The 24003-nt window shown below is 37.5% G+C and overlaps 1 protein-coding gene across 6 annotated transcripts; it reads left to right on the forward strand.

Annotated features, from left to right (window-relative positions):
* The first annotated feature begins 1938 nt into the window (after window positions 1-1938).
* Window positions 1939-23073, forward strand: tasp1 (taspase, threonine aspartase, 1). 6 transcript variants are annotated; one of them, XR_010915901.1, is made up of 14 exons: window positions 1939-2145; window positions 2792-2996; window positions 3162-3229; window positions 4985-5053; window positions 5559-5679; window positions 6300-6384; window positions 6462-6541; window positions 6625-6731; window positions 8635-8748; window positions 10041-10119; window positions 14230-14364; window positions 15850-16000; window positions 16952-17025; window positions 22839-22854. XR_010915901.1 is itself a non-coding variant. In XM_067525152.1 (14 exons), the coding sequence occupies exons 2-14, from the start codon at window positions 2834-2836 to the stop codon at window positions 17795-17797; spliced, it is 1236 nt and encodes a 411-aa protein (XP_067381253.1). In that variant the 5' UTR covers window positions 1939-2145; window positions 2792-2833; the 3' UTR covers window positions 17798-22830. The 6 variants fall into 6 exon arrangements, 5 of the variants coding, with proteins under 5 accessions (XP_067381253.1, XP_067381262.1, XP_067381238.1 ...); XM_067525152.1 differs by lacking the exon at window positions 22839-22854 and adding an exon at window positions 17765-22830 and having other exon boundaries at window positions 15850-15957; XM_067525137.1 differs by having other exon boundaries at window positions 1941-2145; window positions 15850-15957; window positions 22839-23073.
* The last annotated feature ends 930 nt before the right edge of the window (window positions 23074-24003 follow it).

A 24003-nucleotide genomic window follows, 5' to 3' on the forward strand; every position in this document is an offset into this window, starting at 1 on the left:
TGTTATTTATTTCTAACTTTGGCAACTATTTTATTTATGGTGATTTTATTCATGGTAAGCAGTTTTGATTTCAGATCACAGTCAAATGTATTTAGTTATTTTATTGGTTTAGCTGGCAGGGACAGTGTACATTAATAAGCATTTCAGCAAATGTACAAGAATTAGCCAAAAGGCTATATTTATTGCCATCTGCAGTCCCTGGACAGAATGAACAAAAAATAAAATAAAACAATATGGTGACAAATGCAGTGTGCAATTTAACTGTAAAAGCAATTTGTCATGAAATGCACTGTGATATCATGGTTTACTGTGTGGTACTTTGTTTAGTCTACATCCTCAGAAAGGGTTTGGGGTTGGATTAAAAAAGCATTACACTGTGAGTATTTTTTTCTGCTAAATTCTTGTGGGTTGTAGCTTTGGCAAAATGTGTTGCAACAGCCCCCTCTGTTTATTTTACTCTATTTAATAAAGCCCCCATCCAGCACATCTCTCCACACCAGTGAATGCCTGCCTTCTGCCTGCTTGAAGCAGCAGGAATTCCTTCCTGATCGCTGGCTGAACTCAAGTTGAATCAGTTTAGTGTGTTCAGATGTTCAAAGCATATGCACATTAGTGATCCAAAATATTATGGCTTTAGTGCATCACTCTTCTTTGCAGAATAATTCTGCTTCTGTTGGTCATTTGTATTAGATTTTCTTTGGCTTTAGCCCAATGATGTATTCATTATTTAATTTTTACTAATCATAAGAATAAAGCAAAAACAGAAGACAAGGAATCTGTTTAATATATTGTATTGCAGTGGTCTTTCCCACACAAATCAAAAAATGTTCCTGCAGTTACTCACACTACAGTATTATTCATCCAAATGAGCCAATGCTTTGTCTTCCTGATCCCAGGATTTTTAAGGGGTGAAACAATTTCTCAGAAAAAAATGCTATCACAAAAGACACATACTCACTCTCAACACTATAGACGTCTTTAGACTGTGAACTCTTATTTAAACCAAAACACCTGAATGACACAAAACACAATAGCTTTGCCTTAATAAGCAATTATTAGACACAGCTGAAACCTTCTTCATAGAAAAAACTCAATTATATAATATATAAATATTAAAATAACAGGTTATGTTGTACTCTCAAATAAAAGGAGTGCTACATAAAGACATGAATCATGTCTCCAGTTCTGTGTGGTCATAACAGGTAATACATCTATTAAAACTGGACTGGCACTTTACTCTGAACACTATTAATGACAGCAAAAGACGTTTCCACAGAGATTTGGTGGCATGCACGCCACCCCCTAAAGGCTAACTGGCCCCTCTTAAGCACCCTGGCCTCAGCTCACTCTCCATTAATTGGTCAAGAATGATTGTTGACTTGGTTGAAAGGAAGCAAATATTGTGCTGCATATTATGTCTAAATAGCTTGAATATTTTGGTCCGTTCATTTGACTTCAGGTGATCAGGAGATATGAGTGGAACATACTGTACATTTACATGTGAGTGTTACATTTTGTAGGGATATTTCTAAATATGTTGCAGTACGATAAAGATGGCTTTTCATTACAATTTCCGAGATAGATATTATGATGACATAAAAGTATACCATCATGTCAGTGAAAGACCGCTTCAGTTGCTCCAGACAGTATGTTTATGTCATTTCATAGAAGAACAACAATCCTTTAATACATCCAACAGTATTGTAATAAACAAGAGCACTTCATGCATAGAGAGCAGAAAGTGGTTTGTAAACCCTTTTTAGGTTAAATAGCTTGTATTCACAGTGACTGTGTATGTATTTTAGCCAATTCCAAGTTACACTTCATAATAGGCAAAGTGAATAAAATCATTTTTCAGAATGGTGTTATGTTAGGAAAAGCATCCCAGTCTCTTCCTTCCGAGGCGCAGTTCATCTCTTTGCACTGCGCGCACTTCCTTAGCAACGTGTATCTGAACCAGGAAGTGCTTTTGTATGCTCTAGCTAACTAGCTGTACACGCAAGAGGAAAAGTGTGTCACAGCAAAGTTTGTTAGAAAAGATAGTTAGATGTGTGGGTACAGCGACTGTTCGTGCGCATTACACACATGTCAAGTAACGTCGTGTTAGCGGGGAGTTTGGTCGCTGATAGGAAAGGGGTGAAAATTGTAAGTTGAGATTGTTTGGTTGGCGTGTTAGCGAGCTGTTAGCCAACAAGCTAACGAAAACACAAGACTGCTACTTAACTGGAACTAACTTGTATCTTTAGAGTACTTTCATTTTCTATAAAATAAACAGACCTTTAACCCAACATTTATGACATGTGCTAAATAACGCACACTTTAACTGACATGTGTAGCGAAACATTAAGATCAGTAGCATTAATGCTTGGAAAGTTGCAAACGACAAGTTGCGTTAACGATATGCGTGGAATCTTGCAGTCTTGTAGATCAAGACTATGAATAGCATGGTTTTAAATAGCGTTGGAGTTCTCTACGAGATAGGGAATTGTAAAGTTTAAAAAAACAACAACAACTTAATACTTAACTTATGTGCCGTAAATGTGCTGTTTAAAGTGCCTATTATTCCTTGTATAAAAGTACATACTTGTCATTGAATGCAGCAGCTGTTTCTGAAATGTTGAGGCTGGTCTGAGGGAAGAGCTGTCAAGTGTCCACATAACAAGTTACAGTCAGTGCTGTTAGTAGAGTCGTTGGTACATAGCTGAGAACCACTATGCCTCTTCGCAGGTTAAATAATCTTGCTCCATATTATTCAGGAATGGTGACATATGCCTTTCTTTTTCTGTCACAGATGTGCTATGAAAATGATACTCTTGCCATTAACTGATAGGCCATGATAAGCTTGTCAAGTTATGCAGGGGTTATGGAAAATCTAACAAATTCTGCTGAAGAGCAGCAACACTCCTCTCCGCTGACCAACGCTTGGTCCAAAAAAGAGGAATTAAACAAGAATCAACAGCCAAAAGGTGTTGGTGGATTTGTTTTAGTGCATGCAGGTAAGAAATAATATGCACCATCTATTCATAGTTAAATGTACTTTACAGTATTTTTTTCTCTCAGTGGAACGGGTGCATCTGCCATGTGCTGAATTAATCTCCCAGTATAACTTTCTTCATTGAGGGGAAAAAAACTCTATTCACTTTCCTATGATTTACTTTTAGGGGCAGGATACCATTCTGAATCTAAGGCCAAGGAGTACAAGCATGTGTGCAAGAGAGCCTGCCAGCGAGTAAGTTTGCTATTGTGTAGCTCACATGCTCAAAAGTGTAGGGAGGGGTGCTCAAATACACAAGTCTTCCCACTAGTTTGGGCATATTTTTAGGCAACCACCAATCATAGAAACGTAATTAACCACTGTCTGTTCTGTTTTACAGTAGAAAACTTTTTATATCCTAACAAAGAGACCTAGTGACAAGACAATTATTGCAAATAATAAAGCAAATTAAACAATCACTTTAATAGGTTTGCAGTAGAAGATCCAAACTGTTAGGAGATGTTGATACTAGAGAAGTTAAACAAATCTCTCTGAAGCAAAGGGCTCCATGACTAATATGTCATATGGTCAAGAGAATTAGAAAATGTTCCCGCCTGCAGGAAGTGATATTACACCTTTGAGTAGTGTCAGGTAACAGTTTGATACGGACAGCAACCCCCATTAAAAACAAGAGGAGAGGAAGTTTCCCACTTTATATGGAGAAAGGTATTTATGACATGTACAACATGTCTAGAGCACTTTTGTGATATAGAATAATCATATAAGTTCCTGAGCTCAACAGTGGCTAGTTGCACAGTTTACTATATACTACTTTGTACTTAAAGGGTCTCTGGAGGTTTATTTTATGCTTGAAGCTGTGAAGAAGTCATGCTAATCCTGAAACATCAGTTTATGGAATAAAGTGCATGTTTTATCACCTTATCAAGAGCAAGTACTCCTTTCCTCATTGCTAGTACATTCCTCTACAACAGCAAATACATTTATTTGCTCTGACTCAGTACAATTAGGTAACTTCCAAAATATTAGACGAGGCAACATTTCTGCTCACAAATGTGTTCTATATTTCTTTTGCTATCACTACATAAAATGTCTTGTATTATTGTATTGGGTATTATTGTTTTTCTGTTTAGCCAACTAACCTGGTACATACAAAATGTAGAATAATTTGTAATACCTTATCCTTTTTTGATTGATCTTTAGCATGAAAAATTAAGATATTGGAATTTTGCTTTTACACGTTCTTAGATGACTGTTCAAGTTGGCTTTGGTTGAATGGAGGAGCATGTGTGAACATCTGTCAGTTCATACATTTTCAGTGCTCCAATCTCCAATCTGTGTTTCGACATATTCAAGCATTTTAATGGTCTTGGTTTGAACCCATTCCAGTTTTCATTTGCCTCTATCAGGGTCATTATTCTTTTAGAAAGTAAGTCTTTGCTTTTTGGCACTCTAAAGCAGGCTGTTCTAAAGAATTTCCTTGCCTTTACTTTCATTAATTGCTCCTTTAATGCTCATAAGTTCTTTACGCCCTTATGACTCAAAAACGATCTCACGGTGCTGCCATCATCTTTACAATAGGAATGTTATTAGATTTATAAGCTGTGACCTCTTTCTGCTGGTTGCTGTATTTTTCCATTTATTTCTAAAAAGGTCAGATTTGAAAACTATGATTTGCTTTCACGCCAACAATCATTTATACAGCCTATCTTGTCACAACATCTCAGCATGCTGTCTGTGTCCTTTTCACCCATACATAGATAAGAGAAATTGTTTCAATCCATGACGTTTATTGCATGTTTTTCTTAGTTTTATCTACTGGTTTTTGCTTATGATGATTAAATCTTAATTGCCCATATCGTATCATATCTTTACATTGCTGACTTTGATGAAGGCAGGTTATAAGAATATTATACGAATGCATTATACATCATACAAATGGGCATTGAGTATATTGAGTTGCACCTTCATTAAGAAATCTTTCTTTACCAGGCTGTGGACCGGCTGAGAGCCGGGGCACTTGCAGTGGAAGCTGTGGCTGCAGCACTGGTTGAACTTGAGGTGTGTTGAATATGATCCAAGTTCAACTATTTAAAATAAATGTTTACTATCCAAAACAGATTGAACTTAAAAAAAAACCCTCAACATTCCAGAAAGTAAGCCTAAGAAACTTAATTTGCCATATGTATGTATTTATCTAAATCGGCTTTATTATGGTCCAGCCCCTGATGTTAATGCACATCTTGTTGGATTATATAAGAGATTTTCCTTTAGGCAGAATAGGACTAAAGAACAATTACACTGATGATGTCTGCAGCTGCAAAAATGTACACAGTGTTTTTTTTAAGATTATTTAGGAAAACATTGATTGTATTGTAAAATGTACACACTGCAACAGGTTGACAACATAAGTAAGTAAGGACTGTTAAAAAAAATGAATGTCCCTTTTATCTTAGTTAACCTTTAATTAAAAATAAAACTTTGCTTAAGCATATTGACAATGACAGTATAGTTCACCACAAATATAGTTTTATTCAAGTCTTTGCATATTTTTAATTGTTCTCAGGATTCTCCTTTTACAAATGCGGGCATGGGCTCCAACCTTAATTTGTCAGGGGAAATTGAATGTGATGCAAGCATCATGGAAGGGAAGTCACTGCAGTATGGCGCCGTAGGTGCCATTAGTGGTGAGTTACTGCACTTCTTAATATTTATTCCATACTGATAAATTATGCCGGCACTGAAGTTTAGTCACCTGGAAATATTTACAGCCAGTCAAGCCTCTATCTCATTTTAAAACATTTTTTTAAAATGAGCATTGTCCTAACAATGGGGGCACCCACTTTCTACCTGGAGGACATAAAAAAAAAACTTTACACATCTTTATACTCACTGTTTTGCATTAAAGCTTTCAGCCAATGACTTTTTAATTTATTCCAAACAACATGTGTGAATTGTATTTAACATTTATTAAAAATTGAAAGTTGATGAAATTACATGACATCTACATTGTGCAACAGGTTGCCATGTCATTTGTACATAATAATTTGTACATAAATGTATTAGCTTGGATATTAAATATATACCTGCAAAGCTGTGCTTCATGAGCACTCAGAACGCAGTTAGTAAAATGTCTAAAAGCAATAGTTTTGAAACAAAATGTGAAAGACTATCTAATAAACTCAGTGAATTCATTGTGAAATTAAAATAAATATTAACAATATACAGAAAATCAGCTCAAATTCATTGTAACACATTTGCATGGAATGAACTTGTGGACCTGTGATAATTCTTACTTTTTCTTCAGGTATTAAGAATCCAGTCTTAGTTGCAAACCGCCTACTGAGTGAAGCGCAAAAAGGGAAACTATCAGCTGGCAGAATACCACCCTGGTGATTATCTCATGATTATTAATTATTGTTGGTTTTATGTGGCTATTTCCACTTCTTAATGTTTTTTCTTTCGTCAGCTTTTTAGTAGGGCGAGGGGCACATGAGTGGGCGATCAGCCATGGAATACCACCATGTCCTTCAGAGAAAATGGCTACCAGTAAGTGTTGTTGCTGCAAACCTCGCCCAAAACTTTAATCAACTAATTTGGACACAATACAACGAGAATGTTTTTTTACACAGAGTTCAGTGTATCTGCATATAAGAGGAACAAGCGAAAGATGGAAGTCGCAGAGAAAATGGACACGGGACATAATCAGACAAAGAAAAGACGACTGTCAGGTGAAAATGTGAGTAATGTTTACAGAGAACAAACTTAGATTCCTGATTACACATTTACCGTATTCGTCATTCTACTCTATCCTAAAAAAACATGAATGTAGTAACATGACAGCATAGTAAAGTATAGTATAGTATAGTATAGTATAGTATAGCACTACTATACTTACTATAACTTAAACCAGATTGACATGTAAAATTAGGACTGTTCTGAACAAACCTTGGAATTATTAGGATTTTTTTTTGCCCTGGCTACCTTTTCAAAATAAACCCCTGATTTTTGCAAACCCATTGATTTTTTTTTTTAATGCTTGAAAGCAAGGCTACTCATGTTTCAAGAAGTTTTATTCCACATATGCTGTACTTGCTTGTTCCCACAGAGGAAAGAGGAAACAACATCCGTAAGGCCTATGAATTTTCTCATTTTCTTTGGACGATGGGGATGTGTTGAAAGTGGTGTGAAAATTTAAGCAAAACCACCAATTTGGTCAGGCCCACCCGGCCTGTTAAGGCATGGGGGGGTCATGATCATCTCTTGAGGTCTGCCTCACATTTTTGAGGAGTTGGTAAGTTTGGGATGTTATGTAATATCCAGTGATTTAGTATCATATAGTTCAATATATATTTCCCTTATTTACCCAGCCGAAAGGAAAAAAAGGATCAAACACAAATGCTGTCCAGAGCTGTCCAATTGCTGGGAGTATTTCACTGATTTAGAGCTTAGGTTACCTTGTGCACCAACAGTTTACCAAAACATGCAGTATTCAGGCACAATCCAGCAATGATAAAGATGTAAACCAGCAGCAACATCAAGAGCATGTGGCTCTTCTTACTAAAAAATATGAAAGTCACACACATCTAAAAAATAAATATGGCCGCATCCCTTGGTTTATTGAGGTTATGTTAGTGATATGTTTTATCATGCTTGCTGCCCACTGTGCAGATTCCAAACCAGCACTGAAACATGGAACTCTGTGTTATCAAAGTGAATATAAAGCCACAAGATGTTGTAGAATGTGCTATTTTACAGAAAAAATGATGTTACCTCTCTCTACAACTAAGACACGAGGAAATTATATTTGCCAGTTATGATCTCACATTCTCACTGGAGCTTCAGAGGAAATTACCAGGCATTACCAGGTCGCATCGACAGGTCTGAGGAACAATTAAATTGCTGACTAATGTCAGTGCAAATCTTCTGTGCCCTGAGCAGCACAATTGCAGAGTAGCTTGATGAAACCAGTTGAGAGCAAACATGTTCTCTTCTAAAGTCACTAGCCTCACTGGGCTTCAGCCTTACTCTTAATTTTTACTCTTCTCATTAGTTTTTTCAGTCCAACATAGACAACTCATATTGATGTAATTCTAAAGATTCCTATAAGTTTTACAGTCACTATTTACTGTGAATATTTTTATTTAGGGACACTGATTAAATGTGACAAATTTGTTTTTGGCTCTGGCTCCATTGGATCAAATGTTTTGAGACAGAGTTGATTTTAGGAGAGCATAAGACAGATGAGACCTTTTCAGTCTAGCCTCTAGGGTTCAATGAAATTATTCAGTTTCTGGTAAGAGAAGGAGCTCTGATTATGTTACTATGAGGCTATTTTGTGTAGTTACCCTGTATAACTCTATTTATCATGTAGTCTGAGTTGTGATGGTTCTCACACACTTACAAAGCAAACTGCAATCAGGGAAGGAAAACAGCTTGTTGTTATCACAACTGCACATTTTTGATGCAATATGATAAGCTATAGTTATTCACAAATTTTCCAGCTCATTCTTACTTCTGTTAACATATTTATCAATAGTTAAAGATGATTTTGTTTTGCTTCAGAATGTGAATGTTGGCATTTCTCATTCTCTATATGTTGTTTAAATATGTATCTCCTTTCTCTCCTTACTGTAATGCAGCATTCAGGGAGCCTCGACACAGTGGGAGCTGTTGTGGTAGACCTGGAAGGGAATGTAGCTGCAGCGGTGTCCAGTGGAGGCCTGGCCATGAAACATCCGGGCAGGGTTGGCCAGGTAGTCAGACGACATCTTTTTGTTCTTCATATTCCTTTTCTTAGTCTTCTTTGCTTCTTCATCTTCATCTTCATCATCTTCATCTTCTTCTTTTATTTCAAATTAAATATCAGATTATATTATATAAGGAAAAAGGTTTTTCCTTGGTCTCATCAACAGTTGGAACAAAGTTGAAAGAAATTCCAAGCACAATGCACCAGAGGCACAAAAGTGCTGCAGTAAAGCAACGGAGAGCTGTAAAATCCAAGCACCAAGCAGCACACAGACAAAATACAGCAGCTAAAGATGCAAATATTGTTTTTATGAGATGGTGGAAAGTAAAACAGACCTCAAAAGCGACTGTGTATTAAAAATATATTGGAAAGTAGTAAGTTTATAAAACTTTGGAGACTTTTTGCAGACTTTTTAATCTGTCTGTGGAGATCGATCACTAAGTACAGCAGATGAAAAACATGAAGACAGAGTGTAAATGTCTGTGAGCCCTGTCAGAAATGTCATATTAAAATTTATGTTTTTTCATTTTTTTAATGACTCACATCTGTGCATGTGCTAATTTTACCTGTATTCATCAGTCAGTGTCAGTGGAAAAAATAAATACAGAGGAGGGCAACAGCAGAGATGTTAACATAAATGTGACCTATCAACATGAAAAAATATAAACTGACAAAACAATTCAATATTAAGTCATGTAATGTGAATATAGCTGCTTGAAACTCCATGACCTTCTGCCCCCCTCTCATTGTAATTTGTTGTGATAATCTAGCATGCAATTCACAGCAGTTTACACTACACTGAACAAAATAATCATTAGGATTTACTCTTTTAACCACATTGCACTTAAACAAATCCCTGATGCTGAGAGTAGTGAATATTGAGTGGTAGTTTGTGGCAGCTGCAGGAAGTTATGAGTTCACATTAACAGCAGCTTAGCTGGAAAACATAAATAACTTAACAACTTGGCCTGAACAGAATGAATGAATCAGTAGAATTTACTGCCTTAACATCATTAACGCTTTTAAGGTTAAAAAAAACATTTGTTGAAGCACAGAGAAATAGAGTAATGAGTAGGGCATGTTCTAGTATAGTAAATGTTGTAGAAATTAAACGACATTAAAATCACTAAACACAGCCAGTAGTTTTAAATTATTTTATTCAGACATGAGTATGCTCAAAGTTATTACTTGAGAATTTATGTAATTTACAGTTCTTAATAAACTACAATAATAAATATTACAACTAGCAAAACAGCATAACTCATTTACATTTACAGTGTTTTCATTTTCCTTTTTCAGGCTGCTCACTATGGATGTGGCTGCTGGGCTGAAAATGCCCGTAATATGAACCCTTACTCTACAGCAGTGAGTACCTCAGGTATACCACAGTACACTCTTTATGCTTTTTGTTTTAGAGAATTGAATGAAATGAATCAGAAACAGATTTTTATTGTGACCCCAGTGAGTCAGGCTTCAAAAAGCTTGATTTTGCTTTTCGACGATCTCCAGCCATTCCTGCTGAGTGATTCTCATCAGTCATTTCCTCAGCAGATTGAGTCATTATTGTCTGCTCTATGTTAGTCAGCTGCCTGCCAAGTTCATTGCAAAGCTCTTAGGCTTTGCAATAATATTTGAGATGGAACACCTGCTGTAGATATATGATAGAACCACACAGGAGAAAGATCATAAATGGTGTTATATTTACTTAGATCATAATTTAGAGAAGTAGTTTCATACCTGGAACTTAAAACAGTTAGACATGCCTCACTTAAAGTATACATGCGGTATTTAATTAGTATTATATTGAATTTATTGTCATTTTTAATGAATTTAAATGTAAAGATAATTTAGCTTATTGTACAACAACATATTCACAGGTACAGAAAAGACTGGTCACATTATGCTTGTGTATATACAACATAATGGAAAATAAATCCTTAATTGAACATATGGAATTCATTTACTCAAAATACTTGGGTCTACATTTTAAATAATTTTCTGCTGCTTTTTCAACAGTTGCAGTAAGTATACATGTAGTGAGAACATACTGTAACTTAGATTGTCTTTATGGTGTCTTGTTTCATTTTCAGATAGCCTCTAACTCTCAACTTACTAGCCCCAACCCCAGACACATTGTTCCGTCATAATGATTTATAGTTCTCAGCTGTCACATACTACTTGTCTTTCTCCCTCCCTCCCTTTTTTCTGATGTGTCTGCAGTGTCAGCTTCAGTATGAAGAGTGGGAGGAAGAACAGTAGATTGTTGCTGTTGTTTCCTTCCATGCTAAAGTGGGAGGCTGATCTACTTCAACTGGCAATTTTGCTGGGTTTTCATGACAGTTAATAAGGGTTATTAAGGTTTAGAATTTCACTGTCTGTTAAATCTTTATAATTTATTATGTAAAATCAAGCCTATCGTCCTATTTATCACACAGCATAATTCTTCAAATAGACAATCAGAGAAGGCATTAACTCAAGTGAAAATGTCCTACAATTTCGAGATGCATTTGTAAATGCATGGTTGAAGCTGTTTGAACAGATTCTTAGAATAGGAGGAGAATAGCCTGAAGTTTGTACTCTTAAATGTCTTTTGACTTTTTAATAGAGTAAATAAAACTGCATCAGATAAAAACATATTTTTTTAAAAAAAGGAGGGGGGATTGGAATTACAAGTGTAGGGATGATACGTGGAGGATGTAAAGAAGGGCAATGGCACTGAAACAAAGACATTGTGTTTTTTATGGACTAACCCCTAGCTGTCCTTGCACCAGGCTGTCCACTGACAATGTTGTGATTTAAAAAGGCTTCAGCCTTTACAAATGTGAATAAGAAACATTCACCCCTCCTCTGCTGACAGCAGATACTGGAGCAGGGTGAGGCTCTTTTAGGTTAAAAAAGTCAATAGGACAAAGACATCCTTCCCTTTTAAGACCACTGTGCCACTTCAAAAGCAGGCTGCGTTCATCTTGAACGCATTTAGACAACGTATACAACAGTTCCTTAGTGTGTCCAGAAGTAAGAGCGCATCCCTCTTATAGCTGAAAGCGACATCGATGGTTGTGAGCTGTATGGTTTCATATCTGAGGTGGAGAGGCTACAGTAGATTAGCCCACTTCTTTAAGAATTGTACAAGTCTGTGACATCGCCTCAGGGGAACTTGGGGAACTTTAAAATCTGTAGCCTGTGGGTCTGTAGTGTAATGCATCTCAGTGCAGACAAGCTGATTTAATCAGACAGGCTAAAGCTTGACTCATAAATCCTGCTCCACTAATATAGGCAGCATTTTGAATCACTAAAGCTCGCCTGAAGGTGTGATGCTCAGTAGTGGGTGAGACATTTAGTTTAGTGTTACACAAATAAAATAAAATAAACAGTTGTAGCAGCTTCATATAGGCAAAGGACAAGGATTCACTACTGTAAATATAATGAAAACCCAGAAAATGATGTGCCCCTGCTTTGAAATTGTACAATTTTCTGGTATATTAATTGAAACGATTTGTATGTGATGAATTTTAATTTTGTGATGTATAATCAAATTGGTATTTCACGTGATAAGTAGTCTGGTCTGTTACATCTGATCTTATGTATTTATTATATAAAACAAGCATGAGCCTGCATGATGCCACTATCTTCTTCTTCTTCACTATCTACTTTTTCATCAGTCATTTCAGTAGATGAAGTGTAGGCATTGTATGGCTCGCTATGAATTTTCACCTCATGCTGTCTTCCTACTGTATATTGTGGCTTTGCCTTTGATGTAACTGGAAAATAAACCCAGCTCTCCGTATGGGTACGCAGAGCATAATGTGTGTTCCAGTACAACACCTGTTTTTAATTTCCAAACATGAAAGGCATTTTCATCAAAAGAATAGGGAAAAAAACAAAACATCATTTTCATCCTGACATGAGGAGTATGATCTTTACCCTATGTGTCACTCTTTCTTCACTTCACCTCCCCACTGCATTGTCAATCCACCCTCCCTCACACCCCCTTCATTCTAGTCTGTATGGTAATATGCAGCTCGTGTGGGCCTTTGTTTTATACGTGTTGATGGCTTTTGTTGGCTATACTTTGCTGTGGGCAGTGAGAAAACAGCTCACAAACTTCACTGTTTACTCATGTTGCTGTTGGCTGTCACATACTAGTTTGTGGCGGCTTGCTTTTTAAATTTCCCTTCTGTTGACTTGTCTCTTGCTTCAGTTCCAGTTGAACTTTGTTTGTGCTGTCAAAATATCGAGTTCCCCTGAGACAGAGAAGTTTACGGTAAATGCAGTACAAAAGGCACAGTACCTGGCCAATCCAACGCTCCGCTCTCGTTAAAAAAGAACTTTGAATTGCTCCAGGCATCGGGTCTCCACAGTTACCGACCTGCATTCAGTTTTGTTGTAGTTACCTGATCTTTTATAGGGCCTTCATTTGTGTTTACAGAAACAACAAGGCTATACTCTTCAGAATTTATGGGTTTTCACAGGAGCTTTTGCCAGATGTGTTTTTTCTTTTACATTTCTTGTCTTTACTTGTGGGTAATGTTATACTCTAAGCATGGATTCAACATCTGTAATTTCTTTAGCAGCAGCATTGTACTATCAGTTTAATTCGGGTCATTTTAAAGCTACAATATGAAACGTATACTCCATGAATAATTTTTTTTAAATAATTATAAAATTATGCTTTATCTGAAATGACTGCAAAAAAAAAGTCCAGATTCCAAAGAAGAAACGTCTTTCAAATAACGAATTCAAATAACTTACAAACTCTATAAGCAGTGAGTAGCATGTTATCTAAGATATGAACACCTGCTATTTTCTACTTTGAAGTTGTAGATGACTTTATTTGAATGAATTTAGAAAATATAATTTAATTATATAACAATTTTCACATACAAAATTTCTTAATTTCAATTTTATTTTTGTGTATTGTGAGAAACGTTCTTATAAATTTGCTTTAAATTTGGTCTGTAGCCACTGATGTCCAAACACTTTGTTTGGACATCAGCTCTCAACATTGATGTAAGTAATAGATTTGGTATTTTTGGAGTTTAGAGAAGTGGAATTACAAACGCTCATTCACAGTTCATTTGAGGAAGGCAACTGTAGCCAGCAGGAGCTGTCAACTTTACCTGAAATAATAAAGCTTCATTGTAGTGAGAAGAAAAGGAGTGCAGTAGCACCAAATGTTTAGTTTGAGATTTAATATTTTTAATTTGTAACTCAATAGCACATATATTGGTGAACGGTGATCTTTTTTAATAGGTTTTAAATGTCAAAGCATGTTGTCACAAATGGTAGGCAGAAAGTGCTGTTACATATTTATCTCCCTAAAAATGTAATTTAACATCAATACTAAAGAGAGGTAATGTTTTAAAAGAGAGGTCTTTATAAGGCTTTTACTCACTCAAGTGTTTTGGACTACACGCACTCTGTAAGTTAGCTCACTGCAGACCTTGTGTGAATGAAAAATTAATACAGGTCAATGTTCTACATTTAGCAGCGGCTCTGTATCTTTTGCCAGGCTGTGGAGAGCATCTGATTCGCACCATGCTGGCACAGGAATGCTCTGCTGCCATGCAGTCTGAAGATGCCCACCAAGCACTGCTGGAGGCTATGCAAAACAAGTTCATCAGTGAGTCACCCACATGTTGCCTGATTCCCACTCATTTGCTTGCATGCAGATTTCTCAGCCAGGAACATGTTTTTGAGAAACACAATTATGTACAGAGAGAATAAAACTAACAAACAGATGTTGCATAATTTAAGAAAAGATCCAACAACTGGAAACATTGCAAATAATAGAATCAGAAGAGACAGCTTGTGATTTATGGATAATTTTCACTGTTTAAACGGGGCCTTCAGATGTTCCACACATCATAGCTGACAGCCACAGATAATTTTGGGAGACATAAGTGTTTTGTTGAAAGTTCATGTGAAGATGTTTTCTTTTTTCATTATTCTCAGAAGTGGTCAGCTCTAGAAAGTCTTGTTAACTATATTTGCTTTGCCTGTGAGTGACCACTGGGATAGCTCAGAGAAGACAGCAGAGGAAGAAAGAACATGTGGAAACATGGTGGTTTCTGCCTTGTTCTGGCCTCCTTTAGAAGTCCATCCCAGTTTGGCTTTGTCATGGACATCTGTAATCCAAGATATTTGGTCAGGCTGGATGAACTCAATTTGAAGTTAATTCTCCTGTTGTTTCTATTCAAGATGCATTTTACTTCAACAAGTGAAACAAAGCTGTAGAAGCTCCTTACTCGGAGCACTGATGGTAGATCAGTGTAGAGTCTTCTCATGCCATCATACATTTCACTTAGGTTCTTACAATAGAATCATTACCTTTTTATATCTTTTGTTTAACATAGTAACTGTAGGTACTATAGGTAAGATAATTAGAGCATTAAGGCTATAAGGCTATGTACCATTCTCTTGTTTACAACATGCAGAATTATTGTTTAACAAATGTTTAACAAAATGAATTTAAGAGCTTTTTTGAAAAATGGAACAAATTCCTGGATCCTGTGTGAATGTTGTCCAAGCTACACAGTAAAAAGTGTTTTATAGAATGAAGAAAACATTGCGACATGGAACCAAAATTAAAATGCAACAATATAACATGGGCATGCAGACGCAACAGTGTTTTCTATTTCTGTTTTTTGTCACTTGCTGCTCTGTTGAGGCATTTTAAGACATGATATAGCCGTTTTTGTTTGTTTGTCTTGTTTTGAATTCCACGCAGGACATATTTTTTTTCTGAAAGGAAGCATAAAGCACCTTGAGAGTTATGTAGCTGGACATTTTTAGTGGAAGGAGTTAAAAGAAAATACACTTATTTTAATATGCAAAAACCTTCCCATACAGCCTGAGTGCAGTACTTTTGTTTAATATTTGTTTAACTTGGCCACAAAGTCAAATAACTTAAATGGAAGGAATTTTTCCTCATAGATCACATAATTTGACTGCAAGAGCCTTTGTCTTGTCTTTTCATGTGTTATCATTTGTTTGACAGGGTAACTTTAGGTACACAAGTGCTGTTACTGATTGAAGACATTCCTATTGTTTTTAGTTATCTGAAGTGCATTGTTTTCTTTGTGTGTGTGTGTGTGTGTGTGTTTAGGCTCACCCTTTCTGGCCAGTGAAGAGCGTGTTTTAGGTGGAGTAATTGTCCTGAGGTGCTGCAGATGTGTGGAAGCTCAGCAGTCTCAAAATATTCAGGGTATACTGGGTAAGACATCCTGATCACAGGGTCATCCATGCTACAGCTAATGGTACGCAAAGATTTGGCTTTATATATTAAACATGCTTTATCAGTCAGGTGGAGGGGGGTGGAGAGGCTGTGGCTTTCCTGGCGGGTGGTCTTTATTTTAACCTGCACAATCAGGCTCCGGTTTCACACCCTTCATCTCAGATTCTAACAGAGACCTCCCTCTAGGGAAATCAACCACTTATCTTTTGAAAAGTGGAGGCCTCCTGATAATGCCCACCGTGGCAGGTTGTATTAGTGGCCGTGGTTTGACCACTATGACCTCCTGACAATGCTCCTTCTTATAATTAAAGAATTTGATTCATGTCCAAGGTTTAGGCCATATTACTATTGTAATACGTGTATGTAGAGCCAATAGATGAGTTCACTGACAAAGTAAACATTTGTCTAACGTAGGGGAGATTTCAAATTAAACATGAAGACAATTACCAATTGAATTGTTATTTATATTATAGGTTATGTCAGCTGAAGTAAAAAAGTTCCATACTACCACTTGTGTACAGACCAGGCTTGATGTTGTTTAGGGGCCATAGCCTGCGTGTAGAGTGTGGACTACTTCAGATTTCTGTGGACTGCAAAATAAACAGTATGTCGACCACATCCTTTTGGTGCTGTGACTTAGTTTGTAAATCCAGCTCACAAGTTCTACCTTCTTCTGCAGTTATATCACAACCACAAGTCATGTATTTCCATAATCATGGGCATGATCATTTGCTGCAGTTTAGCACTCTGAGTCATCTGCCAAACATTTTCCTCTGCCAGATGAAAAGATGGCTGGTTTCTGTTCATTTAGTGAAATTGAAGTTTGCCAACATCACTCCACACTCTTCCTTGCCCACATGCTGTTTTACTTGCATATACTATATACTTACATACAGTCATATAAATGTATGTTGTTAATTGATTTTGTCCTGTTCTGTCTCCAATTAACATTTTTATTTGTGTACTTTGACAGTGGAGTTCCTATGGAGTCACACCACAGAGAGCATGTGTGTTGGCTACATGTCTGCCCAAGATAGCAAAGCAAAGGTGAGCTTCTCAATTACACAACCATGTGTATGTGTATCACCTTTTGACTGTCGTTATGAGGTATATATCTGACCTTTATGAAGACTGGTAATTTATTTTACTATTATAGAAAAATATTGTTTAGAAAAACACCATAGAAATTTGGATTTATGAGACTTATAGGAATTACAACATTTCTATGCTCCTTCATTTTTCTATTATATGCATGAAAACTACAAAGGCAGCAATTTAGATCACACAAACTGGACCACAGTCAATTCACGAGATCTCTACCAAATCCTTTTCCTCATTTTTAACCAATAGGAGCTGCTAGTGTAGCAAGCTCTTACTGATTTCTCTGCTGCAGACAGTGAAGGTTTTTGTGTGACTGAAAGACACAACTAATCAAAGCCCCAGATCCTTGTGGTCAATAGCAAGAATTATCCCAATGTACCAATGCCAATGTCAGGGGGAATCTCAGTCACCAAATGGTGCTTTTGTTTGTGAGTTTTGTTGTCATTGTTATATACTGAATACTATACTTCAGTATGCATTAGTGGAAGGTAGTGTGCAACTTCTGTTCTGCACATTCTTTAAAACAGTGCAAAGAACTTCAAATGTGGACTGCAGAGAGCCAATCTTCCACTATCACTTCAGGAAGATAATTATATACAGTGTTCTCGATATGGTTTATGTGTTCATTGTGTGCGAGTCCAGCCATAGCAGCTGACAGTAGTGGATTCTGCATCTCCTGGGACAGGAAATCCATGTCTTCTTGAGGGGCCTTTGGTGACACAGTGATACTGGAGAGTGCCGAGATAGCGCAGCTGCTTCACCAGAAGTTACGCCGCTCTGTCAGAGACTGAGCAGCTAGTTTTGATCCCAACGCCCCCATGTGCCTTTAAGTCTCTGTGGCTGTTACCATCTGCACACCAGAGAAACTGTCCTTCTGGCCCTCAGTCTAGATGCAAAACAATGATTTGCCTGTTGCTCCCCAGCTGGGCCCACTGTTGGCCCCAAGACACTGCCAGCGTACCGTCTATTGACGGGATTCCATAAGAGAGCATCTGTTTTCCCTCCATTCTGGTGGAGTTCAAAAAGCCAGAAATGGGAATCTTAATGCATCCAGGCTCCAGTCATGATGTCTGCAGGAATTCTGCATTATAGGCAGAGCAGCAAAGACTGGCAGAAGTGTGCAGTGCAGATTGTGTGGAGATAAACTAACATGTTAACTTTTGACTGGCGCTGCTGGTGGTACTTAAGAAGTTCCTTCACTTAAGACTTCCTTGACCTTGCTGAGTACTTGCTGAAGAATGCTTGATAAGGACTACTGGTACCATTGCAATTTAATATGTTGCCTGAATATAATAATTTGTCCAGAATTAAGCATATACACATTTTCAGTTCACTGAGATACACAGATTATCATGTGTACAGAGGCATATCCATCCATAGCCTCAGCTGCTATTCTACAGACATTCCTTTCATTCCTATTAGCATCGTACTGGGCGTTTCTATCCAGAGTCCATCTTCCACTGCTTTTCTGTGATAAGAACATGAAAGGGCTGGTACATAGTAGCAGGAGTATTTGGGACAGAGGTCAGGCATCTCTTCTCACAGTGTTTAACTCTCAGATGTGTATGTGTAAGTAAATGACGGGTTCATAAACCCCGAAAAACAGTGAAGCTTGCAGCAGATTAATCCAAAATGTGTTCGATGTTGGGGGAGTTTTGCAAACACACAGTACTGGCAGCTCCTCTCGGGCTTTACTTAGTTTTTAATCAATTGTTGCTTCTTGTGAAAGTTGAGTCTGTCTATAACTATAAAATAGCAGTGCTACAGAGGGAGAGCATCTGGTTTTTATTCAAATACTCACCTGTGTTTGCACTGGATTGGACATCAGAACATCAAGACATGTTTTACAGATTGGCAGAAAGCTGTATAGGCAGGCCAGTCCCTTCACTTCTGAAACAGTTAGACTATTGTTTTATTGTTTGTCATGATTGGAATGATGAAAGAAGTGGTGGAGCTACAGCACCGACACCATGGCTGCTTCTGCACAACATCACCGCAATAAAGCTTTTGCTGGTCAAATTGTGCAAATCCAAAGAAAATCAAATGATATTCGATTCAGGCCTCCTGGTCATTGTGTGCTTTGTATATTACGGGATAAATGTTTTTTATTATTGTACGTGTAATTTTATGATCTGTCTCGTGTGGAGAATAAATAGCATATGATTGTGTTTTTTTTTTCCCTTTTCTTTTTAAATCTAAAAGAAAAACACATGAAAACCACAGCCCAAAAACAGTACCATAGTCATGGAGCTACATTTATCCTCTGGCCTACACTCTGGTGTTAATGTGCGGCTTCTCCAGCCTTTAAACACATTCATATCTATGAAGAATGTTGTTTTCTCCGACGGATACAATGCAACTGTGTTTTACACGTTATGTTTTGACTCAGCCATCGTCTTGTAATGTGGTTACTCCAGTCACAGGATAAAAAGCTGACAACAGACTCACTGGACATTTTTGTGTTTTATTTTATTTCTAGCCCAGCTATCATATGATTCTTTAAATAAATAAATAAATAAATAATAAAAAAAGTTTAGATACTAATATCATCTTTGTGACTGAAGTGGCAATCACAACTGGATGGCTCCCATTACCAATAAAAAAAAAAAAAAAGTTGCATTTTAAGTAACTCCCTGCAAACTGAGACTAGTTTATTTAACTAGCTCAAGTCTAAGTGAATTGGTTCCGTACTGTGGTATTGCTAATAATATAGGGTATATAGATAGATGGATGGATTGCTGTAAATAAACAAAAAAAATAAGAGGGAGTATTTGACAACTAATTACGTTAATTGGCAACAGGTCAGTAATGTGTGGGTATAAAAGGAACATTTTAGAAAGGCAAAGCCTCTTTTTTTTGTAAAGATGGGCAGTTGGGAGGTTCACCAATCTGGGACGATCTAAAAATTGTGGAATAATTTCAGAAAAATTTTAGTCAATGTAAAATTGCAAAGATTTCGAAGTTCCTATCATCTACAGTATATATTCTTATCAAAAGATTTAGAGAATCGGGAGGAAACTCTGTATGCAAGGGACAAGGCCAAAGGTCAAAACTGGATGCATTTGATCTTCAGGCCTTCGGGCAGATTCTCTACTAGGCATCACTGCATGAGCTCCGGAACAGTTCCAGAAATAACTCTGTGCAATCCACAGATGTAAGTTAAAGCTGTATCATGGAAAGAAGAAGCCATATGTGAACATTATCCAAAAACGCCACGAGGTTCTCTGGGCCAAAGCTCATTTAAAATGGTCTGAGTAGAAATGGAAAACTGTTGGACTAAAGAGAAGTGGGCCCATCCAGCGTGTTATCAATGGACAGTTCAAAAGCCTGCATCTCTGATGGTTTGGGGCTGCATTAGTGCCTATTGCGTGTGCAGCTTACGCATCTGGAAAGGCTCCATCAATGCTGAAAAGTACATAGAGGTTCTACAGCAACATATGCTCCCATCCAGACGTCTCTTCGTGGAGGGCCCTGCATATTACAGTAAGATGATGCTAAACCACATACTGCATCCATTACAACAGCATGGCTTTGCAGGAGAAGAGTCTGGGTGCTGAAGTTGTCTGCCTGCAGTCCAGACCTTTTACCAATAAAAAACATTTGGTGCATCATAAAATAATAAATCCAGTAACAAAGGCTCAGGACTGTTGAGCAGCTAGAATCCTGCATCCTGCAACATTCCTCTCCTAAATGCCAGCTACTGGTCTCTTCACTATCCAGACATTTACAGACAGTTGTCTATTGCTACACAATGGAAAACAGCATCCTGTCCCAAAGTTTGGGTGTTGCTGTCATCAAATTCAAAATGAGTTAACATTTTCCATGAAAGGGTAAAATGTCTGTTTCAACATCTGATGTTTTTCTTTATGTTCTGTTGTGAATAAAATACAGCTTGATTAGATGTTTTAGTTTTACACATCGTTCCAACTTTTTTTGAATCAGGGTTGTAATCGTAATTGTAACATTCAACATAACCAAGGTTTATACAAGGTGTACAGCATTATTTGTCTGATGACCAGACTTGATGTCATAGATGTGTTTTGTTGTGTGACTTTGTAGCTTTTTAGCTGTGTTCCTGTAGCCTGGAGTTATGAACTAGCGCCATAACTTGTGAATGGCATTGTTCTTGGCACTATGGTGATGTCCTGTTCATTAATTTGGTTTAGTACCTCTTCCTGGTTCCTCAATCATTTTGTCCTTTCTGACTACAGAAATTAACGTTTTAACAGGATTCAAGTTTTGTGTTGGGTGAGGTTCAGGCCACATAGGTGTCACTGTCAAATACTCTTGCAAAATATAGAAAACATACAGCTAGCTGTTAATTTTGTCCAGTAGTGTATTTTCAGCTGGGTACTCAATTTGGTAAGAATTAACATCACAAAGCTCCGTCCCCCCTGACATGCAGACATCAAAAGGAAAACATTTAGCATGTCAACATTAGTTGATTATGAGCTACAGACCTTTACTTAAACAGTTTAAACCAGGTTTTTCTTTCACCTCATCTTTAGAAGATGAAGGGGAGCAGATGAACCCAGGAAAGGGTACTATAGGCATAATGGTGCCTGGGAGTGTTGCCATGTGTGCATGGCCTTGTCTGGCCATTGTCTCATTGTAGTGACAGTTGCCTTCGGGCTGCCAGGGGTGATTTGGTGTTCATGCCTACGCAAGAAGAAGTCCGGCAGAGATGAGGCTTTCCGTAACTGGACAAGTGATGTCAGACCAGTTCAGTGGTTTGGTCAATATGTGGATGGACTCTTCCCCCACAGCTGTAACCAGTGGTGAGAAAGGAAGGAGGCTGATAGCCAGGAAGAGACCATCACCTTTGATCCCCAATGGAATTATCACTCCAGCCTTCACAGCTGTGTTTGCCCCTTCCCTCCTCCTCTTCGCGTCAGTTCAAACACAACACACTAGCAGCCTGTTTCCTTTCTTCACTTACTCTCGCTCTATATAAATACTCGGCTTCAGGGTACATGCTCATTATGGGACAGTAGTTGTGTTTTGTCTTTTGTCAAGCTTTTTGTCTTTTAGTTTTTTATTTTAATGCTGAAAATAATATTATTGATTATCAACATATCTATTTACCAAGCAGGCAGGCATAACCCCACAACGGCTTCCATTCTCCCTTTGAGGTCCTGCAGAGTGTGACCCCATAGTTTTGCTGGGGGACTGACTCACTCTCTGTACAGACCATGAACATCTGAATTACGTGTGTTTGATAAAATGGCTGCTCACAGATGTACTTGGTTCCAGAACACCTTGGACCTACACTGAATCTCCCTTAGAGAATAACTTAGCTCAAGGATTCAATTTATAGAAATGCAAAATTTCAGCAGACCTCTTTGTGTGCTGTAGTTTGCTGGTGGTCTCACAGAGGTTAATGTATCTTGGGTACAGGAAAGAATCCTATGGTCACGGTTATGTATTTCACCCTCGGCTATGCACTAGCTAGAGGATTAAATGTGATTGTTACACAGCCTCTCTGTTAATGCAACAAAGTACAAGTCACATTTTTCTAAAGTAGTAGTGTGTCTTATTTTATTGACTTATTTATTTGATTTTAATGCCCTTCCTATGATTCATCTTCTAAAATTTGCTCCACTTAAATATCTTTAACTCAGAGTTTTAGAGGAAGCCAAGAACTCCAGAACCTGTGGGCATTTCTTTTCCCAATGTAGCCTTGTTTCTTTATGTGTATCTTTATCCTGTGCATGTTTTTTTTCATTGTCTACGTGTGTGATGTCTTGTTTCGCCTGCAGACACACATATCCAGATTACCACCTGGGACCATCCCTGGACAGTCTCTGGCCATCGAGGGAGGTGTTTGTCGACTGATGAGCGTAGTAGAATAAGCTGCATCCACCCTCCTTCTGGACTTTTTCAGCAATACTTCAATGCAAACCTTTCACCGACCTACCAACACACACACAAACACACACACAAACCTCTCTCAGCCACTCACCACCTTTGTGATGCCAGGTGTTATAGGCTTTAGCTGTTTCAATGGGTGTCCAGGACAAAGGGAGGGTATTAGTTTCTACATAGTGCACTTACAGGACTTCCCTTTGCCACCGTCTGCCTCCAGCGTGTACTCTATGCCAACTTATCCAAGCTCTCCTGTATCACCTGAACTTGACTTGATGCACCAATGCCTTGATGCACCATTTTTTTTTTCTGTCACTCTTTTTCAACAAAATGTGGCGTCCTTCCTTTTTGTATATAAGCTTTAGGAAAACAGGGTTGATGTTCTTTTGTATTGCTGACTGGATATTTAAAAGTTGGATTATTTTAGGAATTTCAAATGCAAGACCTTATTTTCTTCTGAAAATGCATCTCAAGTTTAAAAAGATGTCAGATTGCACCTTGTGGAATGCTTGCTACTAAAGATAATTGTTATGATTGAGTCATTTATAGCTGTAAGTTGGAGGATGGCGAAAAGCAATTTACATGTTAATGTTAACAGGTACAGACAAGCTTCCATGTACTCATACAAATATAGTTATTAATTCTCCAGCATACTGTATGATGTAGGATAATGTGCAAAGTAGAGTATGATGAATTTTATAACCAATTCAGCTATAAAATGCTTTTATTGTTAAAAAATGCATTTATTACATAACGTTTGCATGTACAAAATCTGCAGTAAAGCTACTTTCTATTATGTGACATGTAGAGTCAACCAAGAAAGAGGCAGCAATGCACTTCTAGACTGATGCTGATTGAACTCAGGTAGCAGCATTATACCCCCGCCCCCTCGCAAAACATGACAGTCAACATTTAGAAATCACAATTTATATTTGTAAAATCACATTGACAGCAACATTCATTCATATTTTCTTGCTAAAAAATAACAAAACCTAATTTATGCATTGAGCCTATAAAATGGTGCTGTTGAGAATTGTACTTGAAAGGATAAATAGTCTA

This window comes from Channa argus, chromosome 1, assembly GCF_033026475.1.
Source record: "Channa argus isolate prfri chromosome 1, Channa argus male v1.0, whole genome shotgun sequence".
NCBI classification, from domain to species: domain Eukaryota; kingdom Metazoa; phylum Chordata; class Actinopteri; order Anabantiformes; family Channidae; genus Channa; species Channa argus.

Coding starts and splice junctions, on each gene's coding strand:
- tasp1 (XM_067525137.1), top strand. CDS start 2,834: ATGATAAGCTTGTCAAGTTATGCAGGGGTTATGGAAAATCTAACAAAT. Junction 8,749..10,040: donor ATCCGGGCAGGGTTGGCCAG/GTAGTCAGACGA, acceptor TTCCTTTTTCAG/GCTGCTCACTATGGATGTGG. Junction 15,958..16,951: donor AAATATTCAGGGTATACTGG/GTAAGACATCCT, acceptor GTACTTTGACAG/TGGAGTTCCTATGGAGTCAC.